A 15053-nucleotide genomic window follows, 5' to 3' on the forward strand; every position below is an offset into this window, starting at 1 on the left:
AAAGATTTAAAACTTTCTTTTTAAATTTTGGAGATTATTTTTGTTGAAATTTTTATGTCTAATGACAGCTTTTATTACTTTTTAGTGGTATAAAGCATTTAATGTCTATACTCAAAATGGCAATTTTACTAACCAACAGTAACATCTACTAGTCTCACATTGGGGGGAAAAAAAAGGTGATCGCAACTTTTAAAAATCACTTTTAGTCTCCATAAATCTGTTATTTTGTTTACTTTATCTATTGCACCGTACATGCAACATAAAATAAAATACAGAAATGCCTATAGTGTGAGGGAGGATTTTTCTCCCAGTTATTCTAATTCCAGAAACACAAAATCTAGGAAGGTATTTTAAATTCCTTCCTTAATGCCACATCTGTTGCCACTATCCCCCCCGCCCTCCGAACATTAAAATTAAATAATACAGATACAGGGTTAATACCGTGGGCCAGATTCTAGTCTAAATTACATGAGTAACATCAGAATCTGACATCTATAAATTATTCTGTAAAATTACATAAGAGTGAAATGCCATAGTGTATTAAAAATCTGGCTTTCCTTTTTATAATATTTAAATCTACTCCACACTACCATTTAAAAAGGAGGCTATATGTAGTTTAACATTAAGCAACATTAATTTAACGGAAGGTAAGATCGAACAAGAGTGAACTATATTTTGACATTATGGAAGAGAGAAAAAGCAAAACAAGTAACAATAGAAAGATCCACAATACCACTTAGTCAGCAAGTTAAATATTAACCCTTTGCGGGAAAAAGTCTATCTAAAAAGTTAGTGGGGCAACCAAAACGGTCTCAAATCTTTGGGTGAGAACAACAATTTATGCTGATACATTAGTAGCTCATAATGTCAGCTGAAAGGAAGGAAAGTATGACACAATCCAAAAGCATCACATATTGTGCAACTTGCTTGAGGGAAAGGACCAGTGGGATTATTCTTGCTAAAATGATCATGCAATAGCTAGTCCAGCAGAAATAATAACTGGGTGGGTAATAGTCTCTTACGAGGACCCTAGTACATGACCTTATGTCTACTTCATGCACCTTTTACAATTCTTTAGTTCTAATAAGACACCTGTCTCTTTAAATAAAATATTTTCCATACCACTTCTGGAGACCTTTTTGCTTGGTCTGTCTAGTCTAAGATTCTTTGAATGCTGTACTTCATCTTTTTTGGAATTCTTTTCCAGTGGATTTAGATGAATGCCCAGAACTGACCTTTACAAACTGCTATATAAACATTTGAATTTGAATGGATGCACTGAATGTGTAATGATGCTTTCTACAAATAGTTGCATGTGAGATGTTAATTGCTGAGGTTCATATATTTGTTGCTTACTTATAAGCAGTTTCTTTTATGTCTTAATACTGATGTGTATGTGTCAACTGACTTAACAGGACATCCTTGCAAGTAAGATCTTTGATCTCAAGAGTTTATTTTACCTTTGCAACAAAGATAAAACTGAATTGAACTGGCTGGCTGAACTAAGCCCTCTTTTCTCTGCACTGCAACTACTGCCTCATTCTGGGGATATCACAACTTCCACTGATACCACCACTGCATTTTGTTGTAGAACTAGGAAAGGTCTTTCCAATTTGTCCACATAAGGTAGAATACATACTGAAATCTTCATGATTGCTTGTTTATTTAAAAAAAAACCAAAACACAATTCTGGGCTGCCCATAAGCCTTTGCTTCTCTGAAAGAATCTGTCAGATTTGTGTCTACTATGTACCAGGGTTAAGGAAAATCTAACTATCTTTGAGCTACTCCTTCATACTATTTGACGGGTAAGTAGTAAACCTTATTAGAATATTTACCTTCATGTTTTGGTATGTTGAAAGCGTTCAGACCACAGGCCTGCAATAGAGAAGGCTAAGGATAAAAACAAAATAACCAAAAACTCTGCTTTCAGATGTTGACAGGATGTATGCAATCAATTAAATGTTAACTCCGTGACTCTTCTATTATTTACATTACAGTACTGCCCAGAGGCCCTAGCCAGGATCAGGAGCTCTTTGTGCTAGGTACGGTGCAAATACATAAAGAAACTGTCCCTGTCCTGAAGGTCTAGACAGAAACTGTGGCAAGAGCAGTTTTGGTATAGTGAACAGGAGGATGATAGAAGGGAGGCTATAGCTGATATTGCTAATTTTCTCTTTGAAAAAGCCTTCAAGATCTTGTTCACAGAATGAGGAGGGGACAAATGCCCCAATTATTTTCTGACTTTAACCTCCCATATGCCACGTTCTCTCTGACTGCACTTCATTTCATTTGTACATTTCAGTTTTGGTTAGTTAGGCCTTCTACAGCAAAATGATATGCAATGAAAATTGTGTCTTATCTTTAATTTTTTTCTCCTATCTTCTGACACTCCTACTGTGCATCCTCCTTTCCCATGCAGCTAAAGGACAGAACAAAAGGTGCAGGAGAAAGCCTTGCTCTCAAAGCTGTAACAACACTTATTAACTGTTAAACATGGAATTAATTCATAACTATTTGTAAAGAACCAAACAACATTTTAATATCCTGAAAGTGAGTGAATGGAAAAAAATAATACATATATCTAAGGATATCCCAGAACCCATAACTAAGGTGGGGTAGATTCTCAGACACGACAGTAGGAGAAACGAAATTAGAAGTTTCAGACACTCCTACTGAAGGATTTAAGAATTAGTGAAGCTCTAAAGGAGAGAAAAATTCAGAGCAAATCAGTTGTTTTTGGTAGAGTAAATCTGGATAAGGGACTATACTACTGAAGGCACTGCCCTTTGCAGAGTTCTTCTATCAAAAGTTGTGTCCACAGAGGCCATCATCTATTTGGTAGTGCTTTGGATCTCACTGCTTCTTCAGTAGGACTGTCAGACATGAAAGTGTAGAAGAATGAAAATGCTGTTTTGCCTTTAGCCTCACATAAGTGTGAGCAGAAGAGCAGCCTTACAAATACCGACAAAGATTTCATGAGATCTCTGTGCCCCATAAATAGCCAGTGACCTGGCTGAATGAACTGTAATTCCTGGAGGACCAGATTTGCCTCTGACCTTGTCTGCTTCTGAAACACACATCTTCATTTTGAATATCAATAATTTAGAAACATCATCCCTATAACTGACTGGCAGTACAAAGGGAATCTGAACAGATAATTTGCCCCCCTTCTGATACGCATATTTGCTTCCCCATAAAGTTCACATCTTTCTTCTTTACTTTGTTTTAGATTCAGACAAAAGAAAGGCAAAACAATAACGTGGGGTCTGTGCAAATGGATCTTTTGGAGGAATGAAGGCTGGGATGGGTCTCAGTCCTGAAGGAGACCTTGTCACTGTGAAAGATGCTGAGTTGTGGCTCACTGACAAGGTCCTCAATTCTGAAATTCTTCAGAGGTGATTCAAAGGAAGGGGATAGTTACCAGACTTAATCACCAGGTAAGGAACATGTAAGATTAATGGTGGAAATATTGGAGAAATAAGGAAGAAGACAAACTCTGCCACTTCAAGGCATCTTTTTGTATATTAACAAGAGTAAATCAGACCCTGTCTGCCTAATTCTAGTATACTATTCAAAGTTGCCACATGTACCTTCAGAATGTTTAGCCTAAGGACCTAGGATAGATACAGGACTGGAGAGGCATTGAACATGCTTTGCTTTTTGTAGTCCTTTGCTTATCCCTGTTAAGCCTTTGTCCCTGCTAAAGCATGCTAGAAGAACCTTCCTTTGAAATGGTTTATAAAGAGGGAAGTTCCTCTTTAATAGTTTGGTCAATATCTCAAGAACTTAAAGTTATACTTTTAATTTTGCTACCTTGCTAATGTAATAATACAATATCTGGCAATGCTCAGGTGCAGGACGGGGCAGGAACTTTCCCCCACTCCTGCCAAAAAAACCCTAGGAATTTGGAATTGCTTTGTTGCTGTTGAATGGGTGGAAAAATCTGTGGCTTTCTATGAAGGAAAGGACTTATACCCCCATAGTTTCAGGTCTGATTCTTCCCCCTACTAGGTGTAAAGAGAAGAAAAAGCCCAAAGCATGATGATCAGATGTTTAATTCACAAAAAGTTGTTTCTCTGATATACATTCTAGTCTTTTGTGCAAACAGCACAGTCCTCCTGGATAAAAACCTTGTATCTCTTTTAAGAATTTACATTTTCTTCATCAATTTGCCTGGGATCCATGAAGTTAAAAAATAAATTCTATATAAATTGTATATGAGTTTGAAACACCAGTAATTGTGCTCTTGGATATGCTCGTTACCTTCTTCCTTTTATATTGGTTCCAGGACCAAAGCCTACACCTGTAGTCACACAAAGTGTAAACTTGGAAACTGCAGCACTGAGATGTCAAGCTTCAGATTGTACTTTCCAGGAAATAGGAGCAACTGTGTCTGTGGCTGTCTCCTTGGCAGATTTCTTGTACATCCTATTATCTAGTTCCATTTCTGGTTTTGCTTGTCGCTAAAGAGCTGTTTGTAGGGGCTGGTTCATGATCAGCCTGCTGTCGGGCTGTTCTGGATGCAATTATTCTTTGATTTACCACTGAACATGTGGACTTTGCTCTTTCTTCTGCATTTTAAAATTAGGCCTTTCCGAAGACTTAGTCATCTTTTTCAGACGAAATAAAAGGTGTTTTGTTAAGTTTGATTTAAACAAAATATTCATAAGGAAGCCATCACACATTATAGAGGACATCCCTTGCAAAATGAGGTTTTGTTAACCATAGATGACACTTAAAGCCTCTCCTGAAAAAACCAAAAGGGACTCTATTTTTTAATAAACAGTTTACCCAGACAAAGGCCTGTTACTGCACCTACTGAAGTGAATGGCAAAGCTTCCATTTTCTCCAATGAAACAGGATCAGACCCTAAATGTCTATAAACATTAGCTTTTGAGATGACAACTCAATTTTGTACTGTAACTGAAAAACTTCAAATCTATCAAAAAATTGTCTCAGATACATAATACACAGAAAACATCATTTTGAATTGTTCCAGAATTTTTTATACTGAACGTGTAACAGAGCAACTATGATACCTTATGACACTTAAAATATGTTAATATTAACCATCTCCGCTTAGAAATTATTAAAATGATTATTTTTGTATGCTGCTTTAAATTAAATTTCTTCATTTATGGCCAAATAAATATTCAAGCCACACTGTATAAACAGTTCGGTATTTGTTAAATTGATAAATCAGTGACAAATACAAATGTATTCCAATGTATATACATCCATCTACTAACCATTTAACACATATAGTCATTAAACACATACATAAATACATATCACTCTCTTCAGACTAAGGTTTGAATGGAAACAGCTATATTCTAAAGCCTTTAATTTTCTAATGATGTAATGTCGTCATCATGTTAGTAGTGGACAAGTGCTCAGGAGCTAATGCACATAAATTGAATTATTTCCTAATAGATTTTTTTGGGGGTGTGTTTTCCATCTCCCACTGGGAAAATTCACTTTGACTATCTGGATACCATTAGGATTCTGTATACACTCTTTATGCATCATGTCAAGCAAGAGAGTGATTTGAGCCCTTAGGCTTTTTAGAGAGAGGGTAATGATGAGGAATATTGCTAGCAGGTTTGTTGTATGTAAATTTTACCCTTCCAAAGAGATACTGTTATGGCTGTAGGTGAAATGTTTGACCTACTAACTGTATTTCATTTCGTGGTTGTGTACTTTCCTCTCCTGTGCTCATTTGCTCTTTTCCTATGCATATAGAGGCTTATTGGTCTGTGAGCATTTGAGAGCAGGATTCTAGTAAGGTATGTTTTAATTTAATAAAATATCTTATAGGCGAGTGGAAGAAGTGTATTTACAAGTCTACTAATGTGGAAAGAACCAGTTCTGTGGGTTTGTTGGACACTCATCTCTGTTTTGCAATTCTGCTCTTGGAATGGCTGAGCTGGGGACAAATATCAGTTATGGGATGAAAAACAATCTGAACAGGAATATGCCATTTTCAAAATAGGTAAAAGTTTAAAGGTTAAATGCAAAAGAAACATGAGAATTGAGTTTAGCACTTAAAACCAGAACTTAATTAACATCCCCACTAGCCAGGGAATTCAGCACAGAAATAGGTTCTAACCAACTTATTAAAAATCTGTTTTCCCTCTGTGCGAAATCTTAGCACTTCTTGGATCACAAAAGGTAACCTCGGAATACAGTGTCCTCAATGCCAGATGTGCTACTGCACTTTATGGGCACAAACACGGAAAATATAGTATCAACTAGATTATGAATAATGTCCCTTATGTGAAACTCCATTTTTTTTTTAAAGGGTCATATTCCATATATTTATTAGTGACACTGAAAATTCTCTTGGTTATCTAAACTTATTCAGTATCATCCCTGTTGTTGGGAGAATCCTGACAGTAATATATATATATAAGCATTAGATAATAATGGCATTCTCTTATATGTTTAAAAAGAGACCCCCCCCATGTTAACATATTATGTAATCACAGCTTTTATTTAAGTGCAATATGGATACTTTCCCTGAAAACAGGTAGCTCAAAGCATATTTATAAACTTAACAGATATAGACTGCAAACAAACTAATGAAATGTATAGGTTTTCCAGAAAAAAATCTGAGAAAACAGGATCATTTTAACAAATCAAAATGTAATTACAACATAGCTTCTCTATCATTTGTGGTATTTATTATCCCAAACATCTTAAAAGCACATACATTTGAAAATCTGTATGTATGTTTTTAAATATCCTATGTCACATATTTCTTATGAAAATACCCACTTACAGTTGGCACAGTATGTATACTTTTTACTGATAGTCAAAACAAATTTTATCTTGCATATGGCACAGAAAATTATTCACACACATCACAAAAGACTTCAGTGAGCAATTCATTGGGCAACAGCAATTTAGTTAGGTTTTAGCTATAATAAAATATGCATATAAAAGGCTTGAAATGAATGTTTAGGTATGGAACAATATAATGTTTTGTAGAGTTAAACACTGCCATCTGTATCTTTGGGCCACAATTAAAAAAACAAGGGTATGACCATTAAAAGTACATATCCTGAGATTTCTTTCTTTGGGGGCACATAAGGTTAAAAAGGAAAAACTGATCTAGGCATAAACCAGGAACACATGTGGCAATGAGAAAAAACAGCAAATGCAGGGCAGTTAGAGAAAAAACTCTTGAGAGAGAGAGAGAGAGAGAGAGAGAGAGAGAGAGAGAGAGAGACCGACCCCGAAGTGACATGGTAAGATGAACAGCAAGGTCTACTGGAAAAAGGAGAAGCTGACTAGCTTTGCATTTTGAGTGTGGTAAAATCTACTCAATCATACTAACAAAGTTAAACCTGTAAACTTTCTTCAGAAGTTTAAAAAGTGGCATTTGAGACTGGAGCATCGGTTGCCTATTATAATGCAAAATAGCATGATTTTATTTACAATCAGCGTACATTTCCATTCCTAGAAAAAGCAAAGATAGTCTAAGAAGAAATGTGCACAACAGGCTTTGCATTTGTGGCATCAGAGTAAAATATCAAATGCTGCATAAGTCCATGACATCAGAGGTAAGAATAATGAAATGTGTGCATTTACAGTCCACTTATTGACAGTCACCAATTAATGTATTAACAGATCGATCTCTTACACAGGATTAAGCAAAACTAATAGTTCTGCTTGATTATTTTAAGAACAAATTCAGCATTTCAGATTAGTTACTTACGTGTAATGTAAGACGATATGTTAAAATCTCATATTGTGTTTTATTCCTTAATTATTTTAGTTTTTATGCACGTGTTATATAGATGGCATACCACAAAAACATTTAAGCAGTTAAGTTACAAAACAAAATATTTGTGTAATTATCTTCAAGTTGTCAAGGTGCACATTCAAAGGGGCAGAAAGATAAAGACATATTACAAATCACAAAGCACTGAATTTTCAAGTGTAAAATCATACCAAAATCTTGATAAATTATCATTGATGTTGTAGGAGAGCAGCTGGTCTGGAAGGCCATTAGAGGTGTCCTGTACTGCTAGCACATGGGCTGCTAGGGTGAAGGGTACATCATTGAGGAGCTCTGACATGAAATGATTGTTTTCCAAATGTTGACTTGTCTCATTTCCCTCCTCAGCACCCACTACAGTCAAATGTGAACGTTTTTCTGTATTTGGCTAAAGAAAACAAAGGAACAATAATTTAGACAATACAGATTATGAAGTCTAAGCTTCACACTTGAAAACATTATGACCTATTTATAATATGCAGTAGTGGTGTTTGGTTGGAGTAGACTACAATTGAAATTCTTAATGCATAACATGACAATTCCTTGAGTCAAGCTTAGTTTAGCCAAGGCTGTAAGGATTTTTCTGAATGAATAATGGCAGTTTTTCTGGCCACATAATCCTACTATACAATTGTGAACACTGATTGACAAATATACCAGTGTATACTTCTAATTTGAAACTGAAATTGCCCAACTGGTTGGGTGTGCCTGTAATTACCACATAAAGTGATAGTGCACGTAACAAGAAAAAACACAGTTTTTGCACAATGTAACCATCGGAGATTATTGAACAAGCACTGCTAAAAAGAAAAATCTGGGCCGTTTACTTCAAAATCCTGCTATGCAAATTAAATAAATTATATAGTCCATTAGATAGGGTACTGGATTAGGGGAGATTTGAGTCCTGACTGCTGTGTGACATTGGATAAATCACAATCTCTATCCCAAAGGTTCTCAAACTGTGGTCCATGAGCTCCATTCAGGGGGTCCACGGATAGTTCCCTCTAAGGTGCGCACCTGGGAAGCCGCACATGAGAGAATGAAGGGCCACCCACCTAATTAGGGCAGCTGCGCTGGTGTGGCTCCACTAATTAGGTGCCTGGACCCTGGAGAAGAAGCACTTGTAAGGTGAGGTGGTGGCCTTGGGGGGAATAGGGGGTAGGTGAGAGGGGGGAAGTAGGGTGAGAAGAGGGGGTGGGTGGAATTTAGGACATGCGGGGTTGCGGCGGCCAGAGAAAGAGGTGACTTTTCACAGCTCCAGGGCTGGGGCTGCAGGGGAGAGACAGCCTTCATTCCCAGCCCCAGCTCTGGGGCTGCTGCGGCGGGGGAGAGAGGGGACATCCACTACATTAGACAGGTAAGACTACTGATATTAAAATATTAGTTGTGTGCTTTTATTTGTAAAACAAAAAAAGTTAATTATTATTAAGCTTTTTTTAATATAGCGCTTTTATCCAAAATACTTTGCAATAGTGAGCTAACAGTATAAACAACATTTGGAAAGATCATTAAGTGGTCCTCTGAGACCCTCAGCAATTTTCAAGTGGTACGCAAAAAAAAAAAGTTTGAGAACCACTGCTCTATCCTATAGTTTTGCCATATTTAAAACAGACACTAAACCCTCCTTCCTTTGTAAAGCACTTGAGATCTATGGGTGAAAAATACTCTACAGGAGATAAATATTATATTGCTATTTATATCTTTCAAGCACTGCACACACATTTGTTAATAATTCACAGCATCTCTGCGAGGTAACTGATTACTGTATCTCCATTCTATAAAAGAGCAAACATACATAGAGATGTTAAGTGACTTGTTCAAATCCAGTTAGTGAATAATGGCAGGGCATGGAACAGAACTCAGAAATTCCCGATTCCCAGCCTTGTGTTTACTCCTTTAAACCACTCTCATATACAAGTAAATGCAAATATAGAAAAACCCAAAGAATATTTTTATTACTAAGCTTCCTTAAATCTCTACTGTAAAATTCTACGATCAGCGTGAACATAAATTTTCAAAAAGTTGGACAAGTTTTTAGATGCATGACTCCCATTAACTTTAAAGGGACTCATAAAGCTAAGATAAGCAATGTTAGATTTCTGTGTCAACTGCACATAACTATAGTTCTTGTGAAGCTAAGGGTTGTGGCTGCTTGGCAGGGGATAGTTTGGGATTTTGGTTCCAGGGAAATCATAAGAGGCAGTTGAGTCTTTTGGCATGGGGAAGCGGAGGGGTAGCATTTTCCCCTTGTGGGCAGGACTGGAGATGTCTTGAAAGCAATCTGATAGCAAATAGATGCCTCTCATCTAGTAATGATGGATAAAGAAACACTAGATAACTGTCTACTAAAATGATCTGCAGTGAAAGAGTTAACATTAACATTTACAATTCATTAGGTTTTAGAGTCATCACACTTCTGAGATTAATAAGGAAATGCTGACCTCTCAGAACTACTGTTTCAGAATAAGGAAGGTAGTACTCCATCATTTACATTTGGAAGGCTTTCTTTCCAATGATAAAGGCTAGAAATTTAAAGCTTAGGATCTACTGCACAAAATCCACAATCACAGAATTCATATGACCACTCACCTTGGGTTTGGAAATTTTACAAGATATCTAATATCCAGGTGAACAAACTTAGTAGCCAGAATAGATACAAAAGATGGTGTTCCACTGTCCATAGGCAATGCCCAGGTGAAAAGAGAACCTCCCACCCAGCTGCTGGGATTCACTCTAGGTGGCTACCTTTGAACTCAGGTTGTGGTCTCCCTCTTTCATACCAGCCTCTGGTGTCAAAGCTGAAGGCCCTATCTCCTTGAAAAGAAGGAATATTCTCTCTCTTCATATACATTCTAGAGCCTCCTGTCAACAGAATCTGTGTATGGTTGGGTTTCTCCTAGTCTCCCAGTCTAACAGCCAGCCCGTTGCAATATGGGTTTTGTGTGTGTCTGCTACTCAACTCTTCCCTCTGCTTTCTAGATCAGTGGTTCTCAAAACTTTTGTACTGGTGACTCTTTTCACACAGCAAGCCTCTGAGTGTGACCCCCCCCCCCGCAATAAGTTAAAAACACTTTTTTATATATTTAACACCGTTATAAATGCTGGAGTCAAAGCACGATTTGGGGTGGAGACTGACAGCTCGCAACCCCCCACGTAATAACCTCACAACCTCTTGAGGGGTCCCAACCCCCAGTTTGAGAACCCATGTTCTAGATGCTACAATGGATGTGCTTCTTTTATTCTTCATCCCATCCCCAGCCTCCCTTTCTGAGTTCTGCATTCTTGTGAGTAGCTCCAGTACTTGCTTGCGCAGTTGCTTATAGTTTTGAAAAGGATTAGCAGAATGAAACAGACAGGGTCCTGGTCAGTTTCTTTACTTTTGCCTCAGGGATCTAAGTGACAGCAGTGAAAATGCATAAAAAAAGAGTAACAATTTCAACTCTGCTGAAGGTTTCCAAAGCTGCAAGGAACAGCTGAGACAATGGAGCTGTATATCTGCAAGCTCAGGAAGACATTCTTGCACTGGTTTATACTCCATTCAAGTTTGGATGGTTATCTTTGCAATTATCAAGGCCAGCAACATTTTTTTTTATAAAAGGAAACTTAGATTATACGGCAGTTCATCTCACAGGGAAAACTTCCTACTTGCTGAGAGCAAACAGGAAAGTGGATTTCCAAGCTCTGTATGATAAAAGAATTCAAACTGAAATAAAACTATCCTGCCTATATAGACACTTTCTTTTCTGAGAACTTTGATTATCAGAAGGAAGCAGACTAGTTTAACAATTCAGTTTAATTTAGAAAAGGAGCAATAAAAGACCAGGTATCTGTACCTTTAATTTCTAACATCTAAATAAAAAGGCATGTTTATCTTTAAACTGTACCCTGCACAAGCATCACAGTCACTTTATCTCTCCAGATAACTATCCTATTTGAGCTTTTTTAGAGGTGCTGGTATCTGCTTGCACTACATTAGCCTCATGCTGGCAAGCACAGATCTGAGTCAGAGCACAGTAAATGAAGGTTAGGAAAAGGTGGTATTGTAAGAGTTTGGTTATAGGGGGTCTTCAGATAACATTTTTTTCTCACCTTTCTAAGGAAAAATGAGCCCCCCATTTGCTGTCCTGATCCTATGGCCTACATGATAATTAGAAATCACTAGACTCTTACGTTTGTTTGGAAGACTATACTGTTAAGAACACCTGTTTACATCCTAATTGGCCCACAAAGTGGATGAATTCAATTTACAATGCAAATTAGAACATTATGTGCTGAAATTAGTTTAAAATAAGATGAAAATATACAGGCATGTGGTACACAGAAAGACAATTAGATATCCCCTCTTCCATGTAATAAATTTCATGCCTGTGAAAGGTGCAAATTGGTAGCACTGGAAATGTTAGTGCAAGATTTAAAAAAAATAAAAAAGAACTGCCAATTTACTTCAACCAGTGGTTGGATTAGGAGGAAAATAAATTGGCAGTATTTTACTCTTAAACCCCATTTCCACCATACTCCCAATCCCCACAATTTTCATTCACCGAATCCACCTTGTCAGGTATTTCCATATTACATAGATATCTATGCTATTTAACTTAACAAGGGGTTGGGTGTAACTCAGGGAGAATAGGGGTTTAAAAAGCCAGCTCATAAGCAACCCAAGGAGTTAGCAAAACAGGGGAGTTTTGCAGGCAAGTTTAGAGAGGGAGTGTGAGAGACAGATACACCTAATAAACATTCTTTAAGCTTAGGCCAATAATGGTTCCCCTGCCAAAAAACAACAAAACACACACGGAGCAAATATATACAACAAAAACCACTGCAAGAGTATAAATAATGCAGGAAGAAGTCGAGCAGCAGAATGGCAGCTATCCAGTTTATTACACTGAATGCAGCATGTATGTGGTCAGGTAGCATATAAGTGCATTCAGTGCAAGCAGCTCATGGCCCTCAGAGACACTGTATGGGCCCTTCAGACCAGAGAGGCTGAACTAGAGCAGCTAAGGGAGACAGAAATGTACACAAACAAACTTTCTGGGACACAGCAGAGTGGTCCCACCCCCAATCTGACAGCCTCTGTGCTGCTGGGGAGGATGAAAGTCTCAGGGAAGGAGATTGTCAAACTGGAGCAGAGGAAAACAATCCCATAGTTGGGACCCTCCTTCCAGATGATGTCATGGTATCCTCTCACACTAAGGCTACCTCTCTGGGGGGACTGGACCCTTGTTATTAGGAAGAGACAGGTAAAAGTAATGGGGGATTTATTACAGAAATACAGATAGTTGGGTTTGTGATGACTGGGAGAACCGCGTAATGAATTACCAAATGGGTGCAAAGGTTGCGGACCTCTCAAGACATCTAGACACTTATGTACAGGTTGAGGAAGAGCCAGTTGCCAGTGACATACAGAAAGATAGGAGAGAGGTCCTGAAGGCCAAATTTAGGCTGCTAGGTAAGAGACTATACACTAGGACCTCCATGATATTCTCTGAAATGCTTTCAGTTCCACATGCAAGGCCATTTTCACAGGCAGAACTGCAGAGTGTCAACGCACAGATGAGACAAACGTGTTCAGATGAGGAATTTAGGTTTATTCAACACATTCATAATGACCTGGAAAAAGCTGAGGGGCAAAGTTTGCACAGAATAAAAAATTACTCAAAATAGTTAAGTCCAAAGCAGACTTCAAAGAGTTACAAAAAGATCTCACAAAACTGGGTAACTGGGCAACAAAATAGCAGACGAACTTCAATACTGATAAATGGAAAGTAATGCACATTGGAAAACATAATCCCAACTACACATACAAAATGATGGTGTCTAAATTAGTTGTTACTACACAAGAAAGAAATCTTGGAGTTATTGTGAATAGTTCTCTGAAAACATCCACTCAATGTGCAGCAACAGTCAAAAAAGCTTACACAATGTTAGGAACCATTAGGAAAGGGACAAATAATAAGACAGAAAATATCATAATGCACTGTTTTCAGAGTAGCAGCCGTGTTAGTCTGTATACGCAAAAAGGAAAGAAGAACTCCTTTTCATAAAGCACTGTGTAAATCCATAGCATCACGAGGTTCCACGTTTAGGGAGTCTCACTGATTCTATGCCATATTTGCTCATTTTAAACATAAAAAAGATGTTTTCCTTTTACCTACCAGTCCTGTACACTCGAGCTGGAATCAGAGCTAAACTGGGTCCTTTCCCTGTAATGCATAATTGCCAATATGAAGATTCAGGAGGTTTGAAGAAACATTTCATTTGTAAACTCAGCAAATCTGTTATGGAATCAATAAGATAAAATAAAAATGGAACCTTCCCATGTTACTGTGTTTAGTCACTGTAGATTAGAACCACGATTTAAATTATTCTGAATTAAAATGCAAAAAGGTTAGCCATATACAGGTAAGAGAGGCAATGCAAGGAGGAGTGTGAAAGAGTGATGTCATAAAAGGGAAGAGATGCAACACAAAGTACGAGTGTGTGCTGGGAGAAAAGGTGCAGCAAGTGGCAACATAAAGGGAGTTGGAAGAGAATGACCAACACAGAGAAGTCTTCAATATTCCACCAAACAAATTCTATTGCACCTCAACTAACATCTGTTTCACAGATGTTTGAACTGAATAACCTTTGGAGTTAGAATAAATCCTCTACTTGGCATTGACATCTGAACACCAGAGTGTACAATGAGGGAATAGGCATATGATCAAACAAACATTCTTCAAGTAAGAGGAATTGTGGCTTAGTTGGGTCAAGAGATTTGGGTTCTGTTTCTAGTTCCGCCACTGATTTGGCCCTCCCCAATTTAGATAAATATTAAATATGAAAGAAGGTGTGATCAGTTTGTTGGTCAAAATGAGAGGCCTGAAATGTTAGATACCTAAGACACATAGTGGTTAATTTGATTTCTATTTCATTTTCAATTATTTAGGCAATTAAAAAAAATAGAGGCTTGAGACTATTTAGTACCCAGAAATATGCCAGTTTTATATAATGAGTAGCCACCATGTTCTGATAGATCTAACTGGCTGACTCCCGAACAATTTGGGTTCATGTTGTTGTTTAGTATAAGAACAGCCCATCAAGCAATATTAGATCTTTTTGAAATGTAAGTATATTCAGCATTATCTGATCTCTATTTGGTTATATGGATCAAAATTTTGAGAATTTGAGCTGCATGAGGCCAAAAGAAAGGCAGACGATATCGTAAGATTATTTGATAGGTACTGATAGATACTGTTTTAGGATTCATGCCATCATGTCTGGGA

The 15053-nt window shown here is 37.5% G+C and overlaps 1 protein-coding gene across 1 annotated transcript in view; it reads right to left on the reverse strand.

The window, feature by feature from the left end:
- Positions 1–3297: 3297 nt before the first annotated feature.
- The window catches only part of UMAD1 (UBAP1-MVB12-associated (UMA) domain containing 1), a 133213-nt gene continuing 121457 nt past the window's right edge, over positions 3298–15053 (reverse strand). The window contains exon 4 of the mRNA XM_073333866.2: positions 3298–8173. Within this exon, the coding sequence (XP_073189967.1) occupies positions 7916–8173 (258 nt within the window). The 3' untranslated portion in view covers positions 3298–7915. The remainder of the gene's footprint in view (positions 8174–15053) is intronic.

Source organism: Lepidochelys kempii, chromosome 2, assembly GCF_965140285.1.
Source record: "Lepidochelys kempii isolate rLepKem1 chromosome 2, rLepKem1.hap1, whole genome shotgun sequence".
NCBI classification, from domain to species: Eukaryota; Metazoa; Chordata; order Testudines; family Cheloniidae; genus Lepidochelys; species Lepidochelys kempii.